The 22477-nt window shown below is 45.7% G+C and overlaps 2 protein-coding genes across 3 annotated transcripts in view; one reads left to right on the plus strand and one right to left on the minus strand.

Annotated features, from left to right (window-relative positions):
* Positions 1 to 22477, plus strand: part of LOC128143477 (aldo-keto reductase family 1 member B1-like) — a 90685-nt gene that overhangs the window by 49022 nt on the left and 19186 nt on the right. The gene's annotated exons all lie outside the window — the stretch shown is intronic.
* Positions 1661 to 19450, minus strand: USP18 (ubiquitin specific peptidase 18). Of its 2 annotated transcripts, XM_052790744.1 has the most exons (11): positions 19169 to 19449; positions 16210 to 16405; positions 15030 to 15126; positions 11861 to 12006; positions 9488 to 9567; positions 8524 to 8670; positions 7599 to 7694; positions 6413 to 6583; positions 5329 to 5460; positions 4814 to 4863; positions 1661 to 4280 (listed from the first exon to the last, which is right to left on the minus strand). In XM_052790744.1, exons 2-11 carry the CDS (start codon positions 16376 to 16378, stop codon positions 4232 to 4234), a joined length of 1137 nt encoding a protein of 378 aa, XP_052646704.1. In that variant the 5' UTR covers positions 16379 to 16405; positions 19169 to 19449; the 3' UTR covers positions 1661 to 4231. The 2 variants fall into 2 exon arrangements, with proteins under 2 accessions (XP_052646704.1, XP_052646705.1); XM_052790745.1 differs by lacking the exon at positions 5329 to 5460 and having other exon boundaries at positions 19169 to 19450.

Here is a 22477-nt window from a genome sequence, read left to right on the forward strand (position 1 = left end):
TCACAGCTTCAAGCCCAAGCTGTGTTACAGAAGAAATACCAGCACGGATGTTACCGGCAAAGCCGATCCTGGCTTGACATCACCAAAATGTCCCTGGGAGAAGTATGGCCTGAGTCAGGGCAGGACCAGAAACTTGGCTTTAAGGAGAGGAGACCAGTAAGACAAAGCTGCCCGAAAGGCAGTGCTGTAGGAAATACCGGGGGCCAGCGAAGGGCCAGCGAAGGGCCAGCGTTGGCCGGCTTCCAGGAGGACAAAAACTGAGGCTGTCCCCAGGGGGCAGAAAAGGCAGCGACTGCCAGTGAGTGAAGCTGCTTAGCCAAGGTTGAACCTGTTGGAAGAAGGTGCCTCTGATGACTTAAAACTACCGCCATTCCCCCTGCAGAAATATTATCACAGGATTCACTATTGGAATCTATCAGACGCAACAGATTATTGTGATCCACAAAATTATCAGTAAAGCCATTATTACTAAAATTACTAGTAATGCTAAGTCCTAATATGATTTGCACATCTTGTAGTTTAGAGTAACTACAGTTTTGTCAACCCACGTTTTTTAATCCGTATTAGAACAGGTCCTTTTCTGAAGGTCTTTTAAATGTAGACCTCACGTGCAGCATTTTCGTGTAAATACCAATGATAACTAGTTGTTGATAAGTGACTCTTGTAACTTAAAATGATGCTGGAAGTAAAGTACCAAAAAATTATTTCTCTCTTACTTTCATGTATAATTTGGGGATTTACAACATCTTTAAGTTTTAGAGATTATACATGTGTGTGATATATTTATTATATATATTATAGATATTTACTTTTTTCTATTTTTCTATGTGTTTCTCAAAGGTGGGGAATATCTGGAACTGAGGAGGAATCTGTCAGAGATGAAGCAGAGAACACGTATTTTGCTACTGCGCCTTCCCTTAAGACATGGCAATCTCAAACCAAACAAAAAACAGAAAGGAAGAGTTACCAGGACCTACAATAATCTCTCCACACACATACTCTTGGCTTTATCTGGCTTTTCAAAGCCCTTGATACCTGTGCTCGGCTTCATTTGCATAGTGGCTGATACACAGGACAAATAATCCCGACTCCTTTGCAGTGGCTCTGTGGTGGAAAGTTTTTTTCTGGCAGAAATCCAGGTGGTGCTTTTCTGTAGCCAGCCCCTGGGCAAGGTGGACTCCAGGTTATAACTGGTCTCCATGTTATAACTGTGTATCAATCCACTAACAACGAATCCCATGCACTTAGCTAAAAGTGGTTCTTGGGCAGTTTATCCAGCGTACAACTGAACTTTGCTGTGGACACAGAGGCAGCCAAGGTGACTTTTTGCAAAAGCAGCTCAGGTCAGGCAGAGTTTTTAAATCTATACGCAATGCAGTTTGCACTCCCTCCTGCTCCTCCCATGGCCCATCAGGATCTGGAAGCAATATAACCTTCCATGTGACAGCAAACCTGACAATAAACCCATTGTGTCTCCAGCATGAGGGTGAAGTGCCCAGGAACGGTTCAGCCTCATTTCCCTGGATGTTGGAGCTAAACATTAGCAGTAGCTCTAGCCTGAATACTTAATCTGAGCATACAACCTCTGTGCATGTGGCCTGTAGCCTCCCACCTGCATTTATGGTCTTTAGGAAAAACAGACCAAGAATAATCCACAGGATTTATTTTCTAGGGAATTTATCCCATACTACTTTATTCAAAAAACAATGACTACTTTTCACGGAGATGCTGACTGAAAAGATTCTTAATATATCTCAGCAATTGCTTCTTTGATGGGTGATATACCTGGAAGGTTATGACATATTTGAGGCATTTTTCATAAGCATAGCTTGTTTTTAAATCTCAGGTTATATCAAATTAGAAATGTCTTGTCAGTCTCTTAACCCATTAACTTCTCAATTTCTGGAAATGCACAGTCTTTCAGCTACTTCACATATGCAAAGTGCTGTATAAAGCAGACAGGAACTTGGTTTTCTTACTCACCCATTGCAAGGTGCTTTAGAAAGAGTGTAACGCATTCCAGAAGGTGAATAGGCTGAAAACTCCTCATCTTGGTGACCAACAATACACTGGGATTTTTTTTAATACAGAATGAACAGTACAAATACAAGAGAGTTGAACAGAATAATGGACCTTGCTAGTACAATGCAATAAATACCTGCTAGTTCATAAAAGTGTAATTTCACAGCTATGCTCCAAGCTCTCTCAATTCACCTTCCACATAGCAACAGAAAACGGACATGATTTGGGAACTTCATTATCAAAATAAAATTAGGTTATATATAGCTGCTATTATAACTACATTAGTAATTTTAAAATGTGCTCAGTCCCACAAAAATAGCACCCTTGTAAAGACACAGTCAAAGAATATGCTACACTAGAAGGTACTTTTAGATCTCAAACTACTGGAATCACTGATCCTTTCACAGACTTACCACAATGAGTGCTTTAAAAGCATCACAACCAAAGTTTTTAACTTTCCTCACAGCTAAGTCTCGTGATGAGCTTTCAGAACACTCTTCTGATTGTCACGTTAGAATCCTTCCTTCCCAGCTCTCTCTACATTTTCCCTCTGGCTGTGTGGTCTTGCCATGGGAGCACAGGCTGAACCAACAGCACAAAGTGACAGGACTCAACAGGAGATTTAAAAATTACTTTACAAAATTGTTCTCTCCAGAACACTTTCTGCTTGAGGGACATTTCCACTTCATAGGCAGAGGAGGAAGGGAGAGAGCGAGAAAATTCCAGCTGGCAACTAGCTGGAGTACTAAAGGAAAATCCCAGAAGTTCAAGCACATCAGGGCATCCCACTTCTCTTATCACAGTGTATGGCCTGTATTGTGCAAAATCATTAGCTAGCTTCAGAATCTCTGTTGCTCTGTACTGGGTTTGCATGGCAAGGTTTTGGTAGCAGGGGGGCTATAGGGGTGGCTTCTGTGAGAAGCTGCTAGAAGCTTCCCGTGTCCGACAGAGCCAATGCCAGCCAGCTCCAAGACAGACCCGCCACTGGCCAAGGCTGAGCCCATCAGTGACGGTGGTAGCGCCTCTGGGATAACGTATTTAAGAAGGGAGGAAAAAAAAAGACAGCAACTGAGGAGGAAGGAGCGGCAGAGACAACGTGTGATGAACTGACCACAACCCCCATGCCCCATCCCCCTGTGCTGCTGTAGGGGAGGACGCAGAGAAAATTGGGAGTAAAGTTAAGCCCGGGAAGAAGGGAGGGGTCAGAGGAAGGTGTTTTAAGATTGAGGTGGGGTTTTTTTTCATTATCCTACTCTGATTTGATTGGTAATAAATTAAATTAATTTTTCCCAAAGTTGAATCTGTTTTGCCCATTACAGTGATTGGTGAATGATCTCTCCCTGTCCTTATCTCAACATTGTACTCTCTCTCCCCTGTCCAGCTGAGGAGGGGGAGTGTTAGAGTGGCTTGGGTGGGCTCCCGCCAGCGTCAACCCACCACATCTATACAGGAAAGAAAATGCATATAAATGCCTGATAAGCATGTAAAAACAATAATCATCTGCATAAATATACACAAACTCACCTTGTAAATCAGAACTACTACAATAGCTCCTGATTTAAAAACACTTCTTTATGCTGACACCAACTTTCAAACACATCTCAACCCCTGCAGTGATTAATTTTCAGGAAGGCTTTAAGGAGAAAACATCACTGGTGCATGTACCATAAGGGTTCTGGTCCTTGTTCCAGCTGTTTCACAAGACTTTTGGGGTCCCCTGCCCAGCTTGCCAGCATCTAACATGGTGCTAAAAGGGCAGAGTAAGTCTCAAGCTCTTACAGTCTTACTGGCTAGGTATGGCTATCACAGCTCTCCAGCCATACCACGTGCCTCCCTGGAACATCATGCAGGCTTTCAGGCCAAATGCTTCCCCTGTACTGGAATCTAGGCATCAGCATTAAAGAAACTGGTAAGTCAGCAGAGATAAGGACTAACTTTACTACGTTTTAAGAGGAAATTAATATACAGAATCACATAAATACCAAAAACATATGAATATATGAAAGAAAAAGTTTCTAGGTGCAGATCCTTTCTCTAGCTGAGTCTCTCCTGCACTTTTTTCATAAATAAATGTGAAGGCAGAGGTCGCTGACTGAGTGCAGAACATCTTTCTTGTGGAACATTTGTACACATCCACACTGGCACAGAGGTGCTGAGCTCCATGGACAGCGCAGAGCTTCCCGAGACATTCTGATACTCCTGGATAAGGCTACTGAGGATGTTTTTTCATGTAAATCAAGAGATAGGCTGTTTCTCCCCTGTGGAAGCAAAGAAAAAGCAAACCAAGATGTATGTTTGAAGATCTAGCTTGCAAGTAACCTCCCAGGTTTGCTCCTGCTCAGCTTTTTGAGGTTTAGGTCAACTGAACTGACCCTCTCCAGTGTTTCTGAGGCAGCACACAAAGCTGACTCCCTGGCAGCACTATAGCTTATAGAAGGGATTATCTCCCTCCACAGCTCATTTTCTTATGATGCATCAAAACAAAAAGCATGGAGGAATCCTGACTGACGTATCTAACTTCAGTCAGGATATAGGGTCCAAGTGGCAATCATAAGTAACAAGACCACTCCTGCAGCCCCATTTGAGGCTACTCAGTAATCCTGCAGGTATACTGGTATAGTCATATACAGCCGCATCAAAGTAACCAGAACACAGCAATGACTCTTCCACTCTCCTGCATCCCCAGTACATCCCAGGCAATATGCAGTTCAAACCATTTGTCTTCTCTCTCTTTGCTACCCTCATTCCAAACCCCAGAGCAGCATTAGGTAAAAATGATGTGTTTGCTTACCAGTGGAGGTTGGAATGTCCATAGGTGCATTTAACATCATCCCACGATACCTAGAGAAGAAAAACACACAAGAGAAGGCTGGTAAAAACTCTTAAGAGATGGACATATTGTGATACCAGCACAGCAATTCTCCTAAGAGTGGTAGAAGTGGTACTTGCAGGAACTAAACACCTTTTAATAAATCAGTTTATTACTTTTACCCTTCGAGGAAAAACAGTTCCTTTGCCTCTTCTGAATACATACATTAAACAGATCTAGAGTACATGAAGTAGGGTATAGAGTGAATGGCTGCTTCTGCAAATTGCGAACCAGAACTTGAGGCCTTGTTTGGTACAGAAGCTAGAGCCGCTTTGCCTTCAGCTCAGAGTATGCTGTAGCAGAGGAATGAGGTGCACAAAGCTCTGCAGCTTCAGTTTTCTTTTCTGGTTCTCTTTCATCAGCAGTCAGTCAGACTGAATGAGATTCTGGAGGAGTGTCCAGGAAGCTACAAAAGAAATGTGGATTTGTCTCCTCACCTGGCAAACCTCAGAATCGTTGAAGCAATACCATTTACATTCTGTGAGACTTCGAATATAGGCACAATAGTGTCCACAACTAGTTGATCCTGAATGAGCAACAACAGCAAAAAGCTCATACTTCCAGGCAGCCTGTGAAGAGCCACAAAGAGTAACTTTCAGTGCAGCAATTCTCATTTGCCATTCGCTGAAGAGAAGCAGCAGCCAGGACAGCAAGAATGTGCGTTTCATAAGGGAAGAGGAGAAAGATTAGATTGGCCTTGAGGATCCTGCCTTTTTCGCTCTTACCCTCAGAGTTTTGCCTGCCAGCTATGGGCTAGCAGCCTCCCTGGAGATCACAGGAATGTGAAAAAGGCAGTAAGACAGCAAAGGGGCAGCAAAGGGGTTACACTGCAGCCAACACTGCACCAGTGAGGTTTTGCTGTTGCCACACTTTCCCTTGTTATTTCTCAGTAAGGGGGACAGATCCACAGTGTGGCAGATCACTCTCAGCTGCTTGGCAAAGCTGTTGTCCCCCTGCTAACCTCAACTCTGTGGCAAACAACACTGCATGGGAAACTGCCAAGAATGGAGTTCCTCTGTCTTGGACTGGTGACCTCTGCAAAGTAGTAGGTCTGCTGCTCACTGAGGCCATCTTGCCCTAGAGACTGAACCACAGAACAGAAGTTGCCTCTAAGACACTGTTTACAATGTCTGGATTTGGTCACCCAAAGGAACTGTGTTTTCATCTTTTCTTTAGTATATTTAGAAATAGAAGGAAAAAGTTATGCTAAACGCTCTCAGAAAAAAAAGGATTGGGGTTTTTTTTGGTAAAGCCTGGTTTTTATACTTATGGCAGAAAGCTCCAGTTATAGCGCATTTGGTGATTTAATCTGAGCACAGAAAGTTGAATAATTCCTGAACCAGTTAAAACCATGGGATGTGAGACAACACCAGGCACAGATAAAGCCTGAGACATACATTTTTAAGACAGGTGCTTTGAACTGAGGCAAGTACCAGTGTGATCTCTTAAGTTTTTACGAGAGTTGAGCAAAGGGGAGAAGAGAATCTGCCCTTTTTAAACAGGGCATTAGGAGTATCTCACCTTTTCGTTGTCATCTGCTTGGCACTGATTTTCTGTCAAGACTGCACTGAAATCAAGGTCTTGTGGGAAAGGCAGATAGTGGCTAAGCTTGTGAATGTCCGCTGATTTTTCGAAGCAGAAGCGCTTTAGGTGTATGGTCAGAGTCTGCGGCAGATGGACTAGCTTCATGCTCTGTAAAGCAATAAATACTGCAATTGAAAACTAAGGAACAAACCCTGGGGAGGTGGGGTGGAAACAGCCATTGCCACCCCATGAATGTAGCATGGAGAACAGTCAGTGCTACAGTGAATGATTGCCAGTTCCACCAGACAGCAGATGCCAAACCTTTTTATCTCATCTGCACACGAGACACATACATGTAACAGAGCTGTGATAACCAAGTTTCTGAACTTCAGCATGATCAGCACCCAGCCTTGGGTGTCTCAAGGGCTGCTTTGTTTCTCATCTGCTTTCCTAACCCTAGGTTGGTAGCACTAGGTAGGTGAGGAGCGGCAAGCCTATTTCCTTGTGACATGTGGCCACTAGACCGCTGTGAAGGATGCCAAGCTGACAGCTAATTTCTTTCAGCACCACCTTTGTTGATATTACTGCTGCTGCCATGATTGCCACCAAGACAAATGGATGCATGGTGGCCTCGGAGGTGGCCCGATGGTGAAAATGTTGTGGAAAGTCCCCTCCAAGCCTTCAGCTGAGGCAGTCTCCCTCACACACCTCTCTCTTCAATGCACTTGCCTCTCCATGAAACAGCTAATTCATTGGCTGGCAGAGACCAATACTGTAAAAAATGGGGAGTCCAGTGGAGAGCAGGGAAGAAACGGAATCACCCTACAGTATCCTACTTTTATGTATATGCACAGGTCCAGTAAAATATTCTTGTCTACCCCTGGAACTACGCAGCAATGTAAAGCCCCACAGTGGAAACTCAGCATAAACCAACAGAAGCTTTTCTGCTGGTACAGAAATGCTACATCCCTTGGTGACTTACATTAAAACCCATGAAAGCATTCTTTTGTTGCTAGAGCTACATCTACAGTAGGGAGATTCCTACAGGAAAGATGCTGACATTGCTGTGCTGACAAATCTTTGAGCTGTTGATCTCCTCTTAAACTGATACGGCTGAGTCCTTCCCCCACCCTTCCCAGTCCTAAAGGGAGTAAGAGACATGGGGAAATAATTCTCCAATTACCTGCAGAAAAGGTGTTTTCCTTCCACACTGTTCACAGAAACACATGTTGTGGTCAGTCAGCTCTTCTGGATGGAAAAAGTATTGCAGACAGTCCTCCTAAGAAGACAGAGGGTATTTCTTTCAACTGAATTCCTTCAGGCTGGATTTCTATTTCTACTTTGTTTCACAGGGTACAAGCAAACAGCAAAGCTAGAGAAGGCGTATTTTATTCAAAGGACAAAAGATTGCCTAGCAGCCTAGAAAAAGGTACCCCATTTTTCCTACCTGCTGCTGTGATTACATTAGTTGAAAAAAATAGAGTACCACCTTTTCCACAAAAAAGGTGTTGATGCATAAATGTCTTTTATACCTACTTCAAAGCCTTAGAGGTTTTGAAAGAGGTTCCTTTAGGACGAAACAGTATAAAGTGGTCAGAGAATAAGTCAGGTCCAATGGTCCTGTCACCCGAAAAATCTGCTGTCTATTTCTGGCAGCACCTACATAGCCACCACCATTTCTGTACCTGGATATCAAACAGCAGTACCGATTTAACAGTAAAAGAACACTGCACTGGGCAAATGTAGTGTGTCTGGCCAGGGATTACAAGTTATCTAGGGCACCTCACTGTTGTATCTAAGATCTCACAGGTACACATCACTGTGTAGTATGAGTTTGAGTCTTACAGAGTATTTAGTCAACACTCCTTTTAGAAAGGCGATTCAAGGACTTTATTTTCCATTCCCCAAATCAAAAAATTTTTTGAGAAGTTTAGAACCCCTCAAAACAAAGAAGAAATGTGAATGAGAAAAGATCACCTCAAAGTCCCAGACACCCTGCAGAGATTCTAGATGAGTCCCAGGAGACACCAGTGCTGCAAGGAGAAGCCTCCCACAGTGAACAGAGGGGAATCTTCTTCCTAAGGAAACAGTGCTGCCACTGAACTTACCAGAGTCTTCAGCACGTGAGAACTGGAATCCAACACTGGCAGTGGAAGGGTTAGCATGCTGCTGTTCCTCTTTGATTCAGAAGAGCATTTCTGACAGGCCAGGTGCTCCTGTACACAGATAGTGTACAAATCATTCAGCTCTTCAACCTGGAGGGGTAAAAAAAGGCCAAAAAAAGGTTTATGAAGAACACAGCTGAGGTATTTCCCTCTGTGGGTGGGAAAGCCCACGTGGACATGTTACTTCATGCAGTGTTACTGCTTTAAGGCTTGAACCCAGATCTGACATTGACTTACGTGGACAGGGCACTTCCCACCATTTAAAGAACAACTCCTTCCCCTCATTCCCTAGCAGATGGGAAAGACATAGCCTATAACAAGACCACGCAGTTAAATGTCTGCTTTGATGCAGAATTTTACTGTTTTGTTTGGACCAGCAATAGGAGCCTTTCTTCAGTACAAATAAAACTATGACAGTGGGTTGAGGATGAGTCACTTTTCTCTTACCTTACACAGCTCCCCTGGGAGGAACTGTCATATACATAACATACTAACAGTGGCTAATTATAATGAAATGCACATTCAAAGAACGGAGGAGCTATGTCAAGACACACCAATAAATGCTTACAGAAATTTGGGAAAAAAAGAAATGCAAGATAACTAAATTCAGTGTTGCAAAAAGATCAATCTTTTTGTTATTAATCAGCTCTCCCATTAGAACAGAGACCCTGGCATGCCCTAAGAGTAAGATAAACAAAAGTTAACTGTGATTCAAAATGTTGAAGCCTATGAAACCAAGATTCCCTCTCCCACTTGAAAGATGTGAGGAAAGATCCAAATAGGGTATAGTTTTAAGAATTTCATTTAGGACAATTGTCAATGGACAGGATTCTTTTTCAAGAAACAGAGTAAACCACACATGACAAGGGCTAAAGGACCTGGTGTTCATTTCAGTGACCATCCTTACCAGCTGTGGCTTTTTAATCTGCCTCTTTATCAAGTTCCAGAGAGTCAGAAAGAGCTGGGCAGCATCATGCTGCACAAACACTGGACAAACAGAAAACACAACCTCAATTAGTATTACAAACAGCACCAAGCACAGACAGCAAAGGGAGCTTTATTGTCTCCCATTAGATCCAGCCTCTTGTTCCCTTGCCACTCCCTGGCAGGAACAGAGCTTAGACTGGAGACAAGCTGCAATGTCTCTGTGTGACCTGAGCAGGCAGTGGGAAAAGATGGGAGGGCTTGAGTGCCCCATTGTACAACCCAGTGCAAAAGCCATGTCCTTGTCACCAGATGCAGGGCCAAGAGTATACTAAATACCTACAGGATGATAGGGCTCAGATGTCTCATTGAGTTAAGGGTTGCATTTATTTGAGTCCTTCTTAGAAACAATACAAGGAAGATTCTGTTCTCTTTTTCATCTTTGTTACTGCACAGACTTGTCTCCCCCATCCCCTCACTAAGGCTATAACACTATGGAGTCCTGAGATAAAAAAGACAGGGAGGTCTATCCATAGGTCTCCTACACAGAATTGTATAAACTCCTTGACCCCTACCCAGGGAAAAAGCACATAGCTTCAGCACAGGAAGCCAAGGATGATGCAGTAACATTATGCTTTGGCTTTCCACTCTGGCTAAACTGGGACATTAAGAAACCTAAGATGGTGGGATACAGCTCAATGCACAGCTTGCTTAGAATGGCTCAGCAGAGAATTGCTTCAAGATCGAATTTGAATTTTTCTGGAGAAAAGGAGGCTGAGGGGAGACCTTATCACTCTCTACAACTACCTGAAGGGGGGTTGTAGTGAGGTGGGTGCTAGTCTCTTCTGTCAGGTGGGTGGTAATAGGATGAGAGGAAATGGCCTCAAGTTGCGGCAAGGGAGATTTAGGTTGGATATTAGGAAAAATTTCTTTACTGAGAGGGTTGTCAGACATTGGAATAGGCTGCCCAGGGAAGTGGTTGAGTCACCATCCCTGGAGGTATTCAAAAAGCGTGTAGACAAGGTACTCCAGAACATGGTTTAATGGGCATGGATGATGGTTGGACTCAATGATCTTGAAGGTCTTTTCCAACCTAAATGATTCTATGATTCAATTGGGGGGGGGGGAGGGGGGAATCCACATCCTTGACTATGAAGAACTGATGCTTTCAACCCATGATGAACTCCAGACTTAGGAACTGGGCAAAAACTACACATAGTTTAGCAAAATCTTGATATTTCTGGACTACCTCTATGCTTGATCATAGGTGAAACAAATTTTGTGGAATAATCCAACAACCTGAGGTGGAAGTGTTTTCAACTTGCCTGCAAGTCTGCAGGTACTGACTTCAGCTGGGTTCTAGTAAGATTACAGACATCCCTGACTAAATGAAGCTCAGAAAATATACCTTTCCTTATGTCTAATAGCACATCTGTAATCCAGGTAAAGCACCAATCGCTGGGATATAGGACTTTATGAACCACACCTGAATTTTAAAGCAGAAAGGCAAGGTGGGAAACTGCCAAGCTTTACAAGCTCTCTTTGAACATCTCTCTTTATTTGGAAGAGAGAAGGCAGAATGCAGAGCCATTAAGTCTCAGGGGGAAAAATAATGCAAACAGAAATATTTGGGTTATCTCATGTTGCTCCTTAATATAGGTCTGGGCTGGCTACCATCTGTCCCATTCAGTGCTGTCCTGTTTTGGCTTTTATATGATAAAGATAAGAGCATTTGGATATAACATGTGTATTTGTACACATAAACAGACCCTCAGCATCCCATTGTCACCGGGAACTCGTGCATTTAACAATCTCTCTCCTTTGGGACCCTTCCCGGGGCGGGGGGGGGGGGGAGGTTAAGCCAGCAAATTCTTCTCTCTGCCCTTATAACAAGGAACAGGAAGGATATGGTTTCTATCCTTGGGGATCTGGGTGAACTCAGTATCTTTTCCACATGATCCTTTCCTTCTAATAAGAAACAGCAGCTGTTTCACTATTATCGTGTCAGTATAGCAAGACAAATCAAGCTATAAGCTGTCTTCCCTTTGCCCTGCACAGCCCTTGCCCTCTGGCCAGTATCAGCAGCTGAGTCTTCTAGCAGTCTGATAGTCTTCCTACCCTTCGGACATCAGCAAGGATATCCAGCAGGGGGTTTTTCGTCTCTCTTCACAAGTAAAACACAGCATCTCACTCACAACTGGGAGGCAGCTATAAAGAGCGCTACATCATCATGTACCTAACTCCTCTCATTTCTAAATCTCTAAATGAGATGTCAGAGTCTGCACTGCTTGTTAGTGCTTGATAATTAACAACTTTGGTCTGCAGATAGAGGTGGGGATGAGGCAGCGCTGCTTACATTTCACTCTGTATACTGAAAGACAGCAAGCAAGGGCTGTGGGAGAAACAGCTTTCTGCTTGCCGCATTGCATCTCCTCCAACAGCAGGAGCATTTGGTATGGGACATTCCTCCTCTTCTGTGCAGCATGTGGTGGCACTGTGATCCTATAAAGAGAAGAAGCAACACGAATGGTAATCAAGCAGTACAACAGAGAAATATTAGACATCACACCTGAAGGAGCAGAGGTGGATAGCACAGATAGCAACCCAAGAGGAAGCAGAATGGACATGTTTTCAGCAAAAGAAGGAAAAAGGGGGAAGCAGACACCTGCACTAGCTCATCCCACAGAGCAGGCTGACAGTTTTAAAGTAAAAGGCCACAATTTTAACTTGCCCTGTGTGCTGGTTTTGGCTGGGATAGAGTTAATTTTCTTCAGAGTAGCTAGTATGGGGCTATGTTTTGGATTTGTGCTGAAAACAGTGTTGATAATGCAGAGGTGTTTTACTTACTGCTGAGCAGTGCTTACACAGAGTCAAGGCCTTTTCTGCTTCTCACCCCACCCCACCAGGGAGTAGGCTGGGAGGGCACAAGGAGTTGGGAGGGGACACAGCCGGGACAGCTGACCCCAACTGACCCAAGGGATTGTATTGGGTTTGTGTGGCAAGGTATTGGTAGCAGGGGGGTTACAGGGGTGGCTTCTGTGAGAAGCTGCTAGAAGCTTCCCCTATGTCCGACAGAGCCAATGCCAGCCAGCTCCAAGATGGACCCACCGCTGGCCAAGGCCAAGCCCATCAGTGACAGTAGTAGTGCCTCTGGGATAACAGGTTTGAGAAGGGGGAAAAAAAAAGTTGCTGTGGCACAGAAACTGCAGCTGGAGAGAGGAGCGAGAACATGTAAGAGAGACAACCCTGCAGACCCCCAGGTCAGTGAAGAAGGAGGGGGAGGAGGTGCTCCAGGTGCCAGAGCAGAGATTCCCCTGCAGCCTGTGGGGAAGACCATGGTGAGGCAGGCTGTCCCCCTGCAGCCCACTGAGGTCCGCGGTGGAGCAGATATCCACCTGCAGCCCGTGGAGGACCCCATGCCAGAGTAGGTGGGTACCTGAAGGAGGCTGTGACCCTGTGGGAAGCCCACGCTGGAGCAAGATCCTGGCAGGACCTGCAGATTTGTGGAGACAGGAGCCCACAGAGCAGGTTTTCTGACAGGACTTGTGACCCCGCAGGGGACCCATGCTGGAGCAGTGTGCTCCTGAAGGACTGCACGCCGTGGAAGGGACGCATCTTGGAGCAGTTCGTGAAGAACTGCAGCCCGTGGGAAGGACCCACGTTGGAGAAGTTCGTGGAGGACTGCCTCCTGTGGGAGGGACCCCACGGTGGAGCAGAGGAAGAGTGTGAGGAGTCCTGCCCTTGAGGAGGAAGGAGCAGCAGAGACAATGTGTGATGAACTGACCATAACCCCCATTGCCCGTCCTCCTGTGCCACTGGGGAGCCTAGGTAGAGAATTCGTGAGTGAAGCTGTGCCCAGGAAGAAGGGAGGGGTGGGGGGAAGGTGTTTTAAGATTTGGTTTTATTTCTCATTACCCTACACTGGTTTGATTGGCAATAAATTAAGTTAATTTTCCCTAAGTCAAGTCTGTTTTGCCCATGACAGTAACTGATTGAGTGATCTCTCCCTGTCCTTATCTTGACCCACAAGCCTTTTGTTGTATTTTCTCTCCCCTGTCCAGCTGCGGAGGGGAGTGATAGAGTGGCTCTGGTGGGCACCTGACATCCAGCCAAGGTCAACCTACCACAGGGATATTCCAGACCATATGACATCACACTCACCATATAAAGCTGGGGGAAGAAGAAGGAAGGGGGGGATGTTTGGAGTTATGGCATTTGTCTTCCCAAGTAACCATTACACATGATGGAGCCCTGCTTTGCTGGAGATGGCTGAACACCTGCCTGCCAATGGGAAGTGGGGAATGAATTCCTTGTTTTGCTTTGCTTGTGTGCGCAGCTTTTGCTTTACCTATTAAACTGTCTTTATCTCAGCCCATAAGTTTTCTCACTTTTACCCTTCTGATTCTCTCCCCCATCCCACTGTGAGGGAGGTGAGTGAGCAGCTGCGTGGTGCTTAGTTGCCACCTGGGGTTAAACCATGACAACCTGTTCCTGAATAAGGGGCAAACCAAGCAGGACCTGAAGGGCTTTCTGGGCTCTAGAAACAACATTAGTTACAGCTAGTTTCAGAGCTATTCTTGCCTCCCACCTGTTCATGCCTTCATCCTCAATATACCCTCAAAATTTCATGGGCATATATATCGTAATGCTTGTATTTCAACTATACGCCAACTGGAAAGCTCTTTATCCTCCCTAAATTTATTGCAGTCCACAGGTTTTTCTAAGTCTTTCTTCAAATAACAATGGTAACCTACTGTCTACATTATTTAGCTTTGCCCATCTATGACACTTCTCATCTCTGCATGTCTGTAATTTGTCTTCTTCCCCCTCTGCACACTGGTGAGTGTGTAAGAAATTTGGAGAAAGGAGGACTGAATAGGAATGATCCACTTACATGGTTAAAGCTGCAGTGAACTGAATAAAATGAAAACAAATCAAACCAGTTACTAGTGCAGTTGGTAGGAAGGCAGAAGTCCAAATCCTCCTCACGAACAAGTAGAGAGCACAGTCAAGCAAAACAAAATAACACTGTGTAATTGCTATCTGCAACAACACTTACTCTTCTCTATCAGGTGTTAGCCAGGGCAATCAGGGGCCAGAGGCTATGGATCACAATATGTTTAAGTTTACATGCTTAAAGTTACAAAATTCATAGTGGATATGGTTAGACACAACACATCCTTTAGTTATAACGGCCTATGAGTATACCTGGAATAAAATCATATCCTGTTATGGAAAAGAAAGATACAAGTCATAAAGACTCAGTTCAAGACTGCAGCTTACTGGTGTGCAAATGGCACATGAATCAGAGATGGCTAACAAGTCAGAACACTGCAACTTCTACCTTTGCAGGCCCTAGTCTGTATTTGACAGACACAACAAGGCAGAGACCTTGCTGAGTGAGCTGAAGGCACTTTGCTAGCACCTTGATGATCCAAGCCTTCAAATGTACATCCCGTATAAAAAAGGAAAGGACACCACAGAGCAACAATGGAAGTATCTCAGATAGTTCAAACAGGTGGTACCTTCGAAGTATCCCTGTGAAGTGTATATTCATGAGGAACACTTGGAGCAGAGAGTTCAGACAGCAGCTCTGTCCAACGTTGTACAGTCCAATAGCTTCTGTAGGCAGAGAAAAAGAGGAAGTGAGGCCTGGAGATAGGTACGAGAAAAGAAAGTTAAAATTATTTGAAAGTGGCAAACTCCTCTTGCACATATTCAGCCATTCACTGTAGAGGCCCAGCATCTTGGTCAGACCTGAGAGTGTTCAATCTATCCTTATGTTGCTCAAGCAGATAACGTTTATTTTTGTTTGGCAACTGACAGGAAAAATCCAAGTAAGCCTGGATTATGATACTCGGATGTCTCCCAGCTCCTCTATTTTTAGTCCTCTCATAACACACCTAAACATAAAATTAAAAAAAGCAGAAGTCAAAGGCTGCCTGTATGAGGATTTTTATTCAGCCTTTTACACAGCCACGCCTAATAACAAAATGAAGACCTACATGTGGGACCACATGCTAGTTGTCCATCACACAGGCTTCAAGTTTCCCCTTCAGCCTACCTCTGGTATTCGTTGTCTCAGTTTCAAAGAAAGGAACTAGCCTGAGAGAAGTGGAAAAAGCAAGTCACAGATGTTCACACTGCATCTAAAAAGATGACATATTCTGTGCCCCAAAGCAGTATAAGTAACCATGGTCAGAAATTAGAAGGTTTTCTTCTGAAGTCATCACTGTAGGAAGAGAGGACATGGAATGGAAACTCAGAACAACCCTGAAATGCATACAGTTGGTGGTAAGGGTGGGCTATAGCTGGGACAGAACAGTATGTACACCTGAAATACTGATGACAGCTTTTGAGAGGCCAACCTAGTGATGCAGCAGAATAACTAGGGCCTAGTCCATGGTTTAGCAAATCCAGAGGCAATGCTGGTTGTATTTAGAAAGAGACAGGATCAGCATCTAGACCTTTTCAGCTGCAGTGGTCAATCTGAGGACTTAAAATGGGAAAAAGCTCTGAGATCCTCATGTAATCCCTTCCCGAAAACCCACAGTGGTTACTTGGCAGGGCAAAATGAGAATCATATGTATGTTCCTCAGTGAAGAGGTAAAGAATAGGAGAAAATGAAGCCTAAGGACAGAGAATGGAACGGCAGGCATTAGAAACAGAAAATATGAGAGTGAAGAATAGGCAAAACATTATTACCATTTTTTAAGTCTGCCACACCAAAGACTGATGTTAGCCTCTGGTCTTTGGCCTTCAGTTCTTCGTCTTCCTCTTTATTATTTTGTACTTCTGCTTCTGCCTTCATAGTCTTGCTTAGTGCCAGCTCTAGTTTCTTGCTTCTTTCTTGACGTCCACTCCTTTGTCCCATCAACAATATTGTACAAAGACAGATGGACTGCAGAAAGATACAGAAAGGTCAGAAAGAGGGGACACACCCAGAAACCCAAGATTTGTCTTTGTATTTGATATTTTCATTATGAAAAAGCTGGAATGTCAATAAAATTAGTAAGATTACTGTGACGGCATTTGGTATATTTGAATTAACACGGGTATTGTAGGTTGCAGGTTATTGGCAAAGTAACAGACATGGAGCTTGACAGCAATTGCACATCCTGATCTTCCTTTTGTGGCTAAATAAATAAAAGAACCTTCGATTCCACAGAAACAGCTCCACCTAGCCAGGGAACTCCAGATATCCCTGTTCAAGAAAATTTGGTAAATAATATGATTAAAATTGTCCAAATCACAGATGTTGCGAAACTCCTCTGTTCAGTAAAAGTAATGCTTTATCACCCAAAATATCCCAAGTATTCAAAAGGGCAAATTTCACCTTCTCTAGCCTTTTGAGCTGATAAGCATTTGTTTGTTTTCTGTACTGGGCTCTCTGCATTGCTTTTAAGTGCCTTAGTCACAGCTCTACTGTGGCACTTTGGACTGTAATTTTTAAAGGCATTTAAGCACCTAAAGATCAGTTTCTTTTTATGCTCCTTCAAGCGATCACAGTCAAAGTAACTGTTTAAGCAAGAGAACCATTATAATGCCTTGATTTTCAAGGGAGTATTGAACAGACCATTACTCTGACAGTCTTTTATGACTCAGCTACTGGCTCTTTAAATAAAAGTTGAAAAAAAAAAAAAGAAAAATCACTAAATGAAAGCAAAGTAAAAATACACAAGCAAATGTAACAAATGTTCGAAACTAATTACACAAAAATGAAACTTTTTAAAAGCCCACCTCCAACAGGGAGGCAGAATCAGAAAAAAAGGATATGCTTAGGGAAGCATTCATGGGGGTGGGGGGTGGGGGACACGCAAAACACATGCTCAAAAATTATTATTTTACAAATATTAAACAGCACATAAAATGAACCTAAGGCCAGGTGCTGAAAGAATGAATAAAAGCTACCAAGAAAGGGAAATAAGCAAAAAAATCCTGGTTCTGCCTTTCACAAAAAGAAAATCTTTCCTTTAAAAGCATGCTATTTCTATTTTTCAGGTTAACTGTGCCTAATAATGTTAAATATCAAAGTTTCTGAAGATTCAGGCAGGGAAACTAGAAATACATTTTTTTTTCCCACTAATTATTACCTTAAAGCTTGATTATACTTTTTCCCAACTGTACTTTTGATTCTTTACTTTTGAACTCTAAGTGTCATACACTCAGATTCACTAAATATTGTCAAATTTGCTGAGGAGTTTTATTCGGGGGAAAAAAAAGTAAATGAAGTCAGACATTCAAAGATAGACTCAAGAATATTGCTTTTTATATCCAAACCCAGTTATTAGAACAGCTGTGCAGGAAAAGAAAAATTGGATTCGATTTCTTCCTCAGCAAAACAGAGTCTGAACTCACACTGCCTCTTCCCCTAGAAATGATTTAACGAGGCATTCAGGTTTCTGAAAGCCCGGCTGGAGCCGGTGCCCACCTTTGCTTGTACCGTGAGAGCCACTGGGTTTAGTTGGTGTAATATCAGCCAGAAGGTAAGTAATGCTCACAGCCAGTGGGGATGCTGAAGGAGACAGAAAGGAGGGGGAGAGGCAGAGCAGAAGTAGCTAAACAATAGCTAGGGATGTACCAGGGACGAGGTGAACTTGCAAGACACAGCTTTTGGCAGGAGAGGTAGGATTAAGGCTGGAACGAAAGAGCAAGCTCACGGCTAAAAGGTTTTGGGTGACTTGAGAAATAGGTAGAAAGCTATTAGGGCAGGAAGGTGCAGTGGGATACAGAGATGGGAGGATTTGGGTCTCTGGTTCAGTGAAACTCTCCTCCAGGCACCCAGACACTACTAGCAGGAACCCCAGTGCAGGAGCAGGGACAAGAACACAAATTCCCAACCCTTGCACAAAACTGCCTCATTTTGGCTATCAGAAATACAGCACTCCTAAGATTTGCACTTGACCTTCCTTTCCCTGCATAAATGTATAAAAAAACTGGTGAGCGAGCATAGGAATTGAGGAGCAGGCTCCCCGCTTGCCCCCGATTCCTCCTCTCTCACTGGAGAAGCAGGGTCACTTCTCGGTTTCCTTTGCAGATCAGGCGTAGGACTCAGTACTGCTCCCTCAACGCACGTGGCTTGGCCGAACCAAGCGACCATGCTAGCGCTAGGCAGAGAAAAGGTAGCGGCGATACCCTCCTTATACCCTCCACCCCGTAACCATCGAGCCCTCTCACTCGCCCTCCTTCAGCCAGCCCAGCATCCCCCCTTTCGCCTGTCTGCCCTCCCGAGACACCGGCCTCTCATGGCAAACCCCCAACGGTCCCTTCACACCCCTGTACCACAGTCCCCGAAGCCCGAGGAGGGCCACCACCTCTGTCGCTTGTCGCCCCTTCCCCACCATCATCGCTCCTTTCCCCTCACGCATATCTTGGGGAGCAAGCGGCCGGGGGGATGGCGCCGGGGCATGAGGTGGGCTGCGCAGCAGTGGCCCTGGGGAGGAGATGGCCACCCTGAGGCGCTCCCCGAAGGGCTGCCGCAGGGACTGGAGCCCTTCACCGCCACACTTCTCTCGGACGTGACTGAAATGAGACTTCCCACTTTGCTGTCAAACTACGTGTTTGTTCGTCTCCCTTTTTAACCTCTCCTTTTTTTTTTTTTTCCTCTGGGTGCACTGTGGCTCCGGCTCATCCCACCTGACAAACCAGCAAAAAGGTTTCTTACCAGCTCCCGCAGGACCAGGAGCGCTTCGAGCCTCGGCGGTCCCTCACGTTCGCACCGCACCTGCTGACGGGCCCGCGGGGGTCCAGAACACCACGCCTCCCCGCACCGCAGCTCACCGGCGGCGCGGAGGAGCACCTCAGCCTGGCGGGCCGGACCAGCCCACCAGCCCCTGCGACCCGGGAGGGCCGCCGGCAGCGAGCGGGGGGAAGCGGAGGGCAGCGGGGAAGCGGCTGCCACGGCGGTGCTGCCGGGCGGAGCGGGGCTGCCTCGCCGTTTTCCTCGCCGGCTGCGTCAGAGGGCAGCAGCGCCCACTCCGCCGCCTAGTTTTCGTTTCCCGCTCGGGCAGCGCTGGGACAGAAAGTGAAACTCGGCCCCGCCGCGGCCCGCCGCCAGGGGCAGCCACGTCGCCTCAGGCCTGCCCGGCACCTCGCGGCAGCGCGGCCCGGCCGGGCGGAAGAAGGGCGGCCGAGGTGCCGTACCCCCTTTGCCTCAGGGGCTGCCCGCTCGTCTCGGGGGGCCGCAGGCCCGGGATGAGCTGCGCTGACACCCGGCTGGGACAGCCGGTGCCTGCGGGGAGGCAGCGGCCCTGCTCCGCCACCTCCCTGCCCTGCTCTGCTGCCTCGGCCCGGTTCAGGCCGGTTGCTTCTGGGCAGAGGCAAGAGTGGGCTTTAAAGGGAGGGGTGAGAAATTGAACTCTGCAGGAAGACACCCCTCTTCTGTGGCAGAGGCGGTACCTCAGGGGGTTCGTTCTGCCCGGGCTTCGCGTGGTCGCTCGTTACCTCTCAAAAGGAGACATGTCTTCAGCCTGGCGTTTGTTGGGTTTAGCCACAAAAGCAACAGGAAAGCCGAACTCTTGTCAAGACCTACAGTAGCCTATCCAGAAGCAAGAAACAGCTCATTTAAAATAAGCCCAAATAAGTAACTCACTTAGAAACTTAACCCATGCGGCAAATTGAAAGGGTCGGCAGTTTCCTGTCTGATGGTGGGCTGCAGCGGGATATATGAATGGCTGCACGCCAGTAAACGAATATTGCAGCACCAACCCGAACTGTGAGATTTCAGGCCTCAATGAGTCACCTGTGTCCAGAGAAGCAGAAGTGCTTGGGTGGCCGCTTCTCTAGTGCATATGTTGGGTTTCCAGACTTTCCCTTCAACTTGTTCCTGGGCGTCCGCAGGAGGAACAGAGAGGCACAGCACCCCATAAGGGAGCTTTGCTCCACTTGAGGAGGTGGGAGGGTTAAAGGTGAGTGATGCTGCCTCGCAGAGCTCTGCTGACTGGGGAAACGGTGTGGATGACGTAGAGAGTCCTGCTATACATGTGAAATAGATTGAGTCTCTGGGACCCCAGAAGGGAATAGTCCGCTGTGTGATTTGGCAGGGCACACCTGCCTACCCTTTATGGAGGAACTCCACCTGGGTCAGAGACACCACGTCCTTTCCTTGCAGCTGCCGCCAGAGGGACCCCAGGGACAAATTCAAACCCTAAACCCTTCCTCTCTTTGCCTGTAGGATTGGTTTAGCAGGACATGAGGGCTTAGTGAGGGGAAAGGCATTGCCCCCTTCCATGGTCTGTGCAGAGCTCCTGATGGCTTCCGTCTCCCTTTCTTTGCTCCCTAGAAGCTCACTGATGTCTTTGGGGCACCCCTTTGCCCCTCAGAAAAGCCCATTCTGTGAGCTGCTGACAAACTGCATTCACATGTGCTATGCAGAAGCCTTCAGCTGTTGTCTCACTAAGTTACTAAATTCAAGGAATGTTACAGAAAAAACAGGTGTGGGGAGGAAAACCACAGCTTAACATAGCCCTGACTTGCAGGCTCCTTCCTGTATTATACAGGCATTTAGTGGTTACAGAAGGAATTTAGGAGTTGAATGTGGAAGTCCTTTATAATATTTCTGCAGCAAAGATGTTCTAGAAGGCATTAAGTGACATTAAGTGTTCTTACTATTAACATACTGTTTGTTCCTGTTACACCTTGAACTACAGAGCCAGCCCTTTGGGGGAGTGGCTAGAAGACTTCATGTCTTCAAAACAGGATGAATGCAATTCTGATGATGATAAGGGATGTGCACTGCCTCTCCTTTGTCACGTAACACAGATCACTTTGGGTGTACCTTCTGGGGGAAGGGTTATGCTAACATGGATTTATTGTGGAGAGAGGCTAAACTGTCTGCAGTTCTTCTGTTAGCACAGGTGAGGACAGCATGTGCTCCCAGCCCTGTGTCAGGTACCTCTGTGCAGCCCCCACTCTGCTTCACTGAACCATGGGAAGGAGGCAGCACACAGGAGGCTTTCAGAGGGGTTGTCTGGAGCCCATCAGAGCTGTCATTGTTGCAGTCCCCACAGAAGACATTCCAGTTGCATAGCCTCTGGGCAGGTTATGGAGAACCTGCTGATACAACCTGGCTCTGTTGGAGGCAGCACAGCTGCCTGGCACTCAGAGCTCTTCAGCCAAGGCAGCAGTGGCAGTGAAAATCTTCCTGAATTGTCACATGGATGGGTATGAATATCTGCAGGGGCTTGTTATCAGAAGGGTGCAAATGACTCAGCATCTTTGCTGTGACTCTGGCAGACCCTCTTGCCAATTGTTTAAATTTAGTGATGTTCCCTTTCTATTGCTAGCTTGTGTGGCATCTGCCTGATAGAAGGGAGGAAGAGAGAGAGAAGAACTGCTAAGCCATAAGTGGCCTAGAGACAGTTAAACCACGTGAGCAAAGTGCAAACTGACACTGGAGATTAAACAGGAACTAGGTCTGTGGAAGCTAGTGAAGCATGTGCAGCTGAAGTGGCTTTTGGTAATGACACCTGTGAGAGCCTGGATGCTTGATTTAAGAGGAGCATATGTCTTATTTAAGAATATTTTAAGCTTCACCTGTGGAAGTCAGTTGTGACACCCCACTTCCAAAACAGGTAACAGGCCGAAGTTTGAGCCCAGAAAGTGTGCTCAGATGAAGGGATGGCTAAAACTGAAAGATTCAGTGTTTGGGTCTCCAAATACACTGCCTGCTGGGCATCGTGGTGTAGTGTCACTTTGACAAAAGCTGCTAGCTCCTGATAAATGCCACAGCACTTCTAAAGTAATCTCCAAACCATCCCAAAGAGTGCATTGACTACTGTGAGAGCAGGGATCCTGATTCCTAAGTGTCCTTGCAAATGAAATAAACCATAACATTGATGATCAGGATGAGATTTAAAAAGCTTCCAGGAAGTTAGGAACATGACATCCAGTGTTTTAGAATGCATAAAGGTGCTGGTTTTGGCTGGGATAGAGTTAATTTTCTTCACAGAAGCTAGTATGGGGCTATGTTTTG

Source organism: Harpia harpyja, chromosome 6, assembly GCF_026419915.1.
Source record: "Harpia harpyja isolate bHarHar1 chromosome 6, bHarHar1 primary haplotype, whole genome shotgun sequence".
NCBI lineage: Eukaryota > Metazoa > Chordata > Aves > Accipitriformes > Accipitridae > Harpia > Harpia harpyja.

What these genes read in the sequence shown, in the direction of transcription:
- USP18 (XM_052790744.1), bottom strand. Translation starts at nt 16,378, where the DNA reads ATGGGACAAAGGAGTGGACGTCAAGAAAGAAGCAAGAAACTAGAGCTG. An exon ending in AGATTAAAAAGCCACAGCTG is followed by an intron (nt 8,671 to 9,487) that starts GTAAGGATGGTC and finishes TTACCCCTCCAG; the next exon opens with GTTGAAGAGCTGAATGATTT. An exon ending in CTCACGTGCTGAAGACTCTG is followed by an intron (nt 7,695 to 8,523) that starts GTAAGTTCAGTG and finishes CTGTCTTCTTAG; the next exon opens with GAGGACTGTCTGCAATACTT.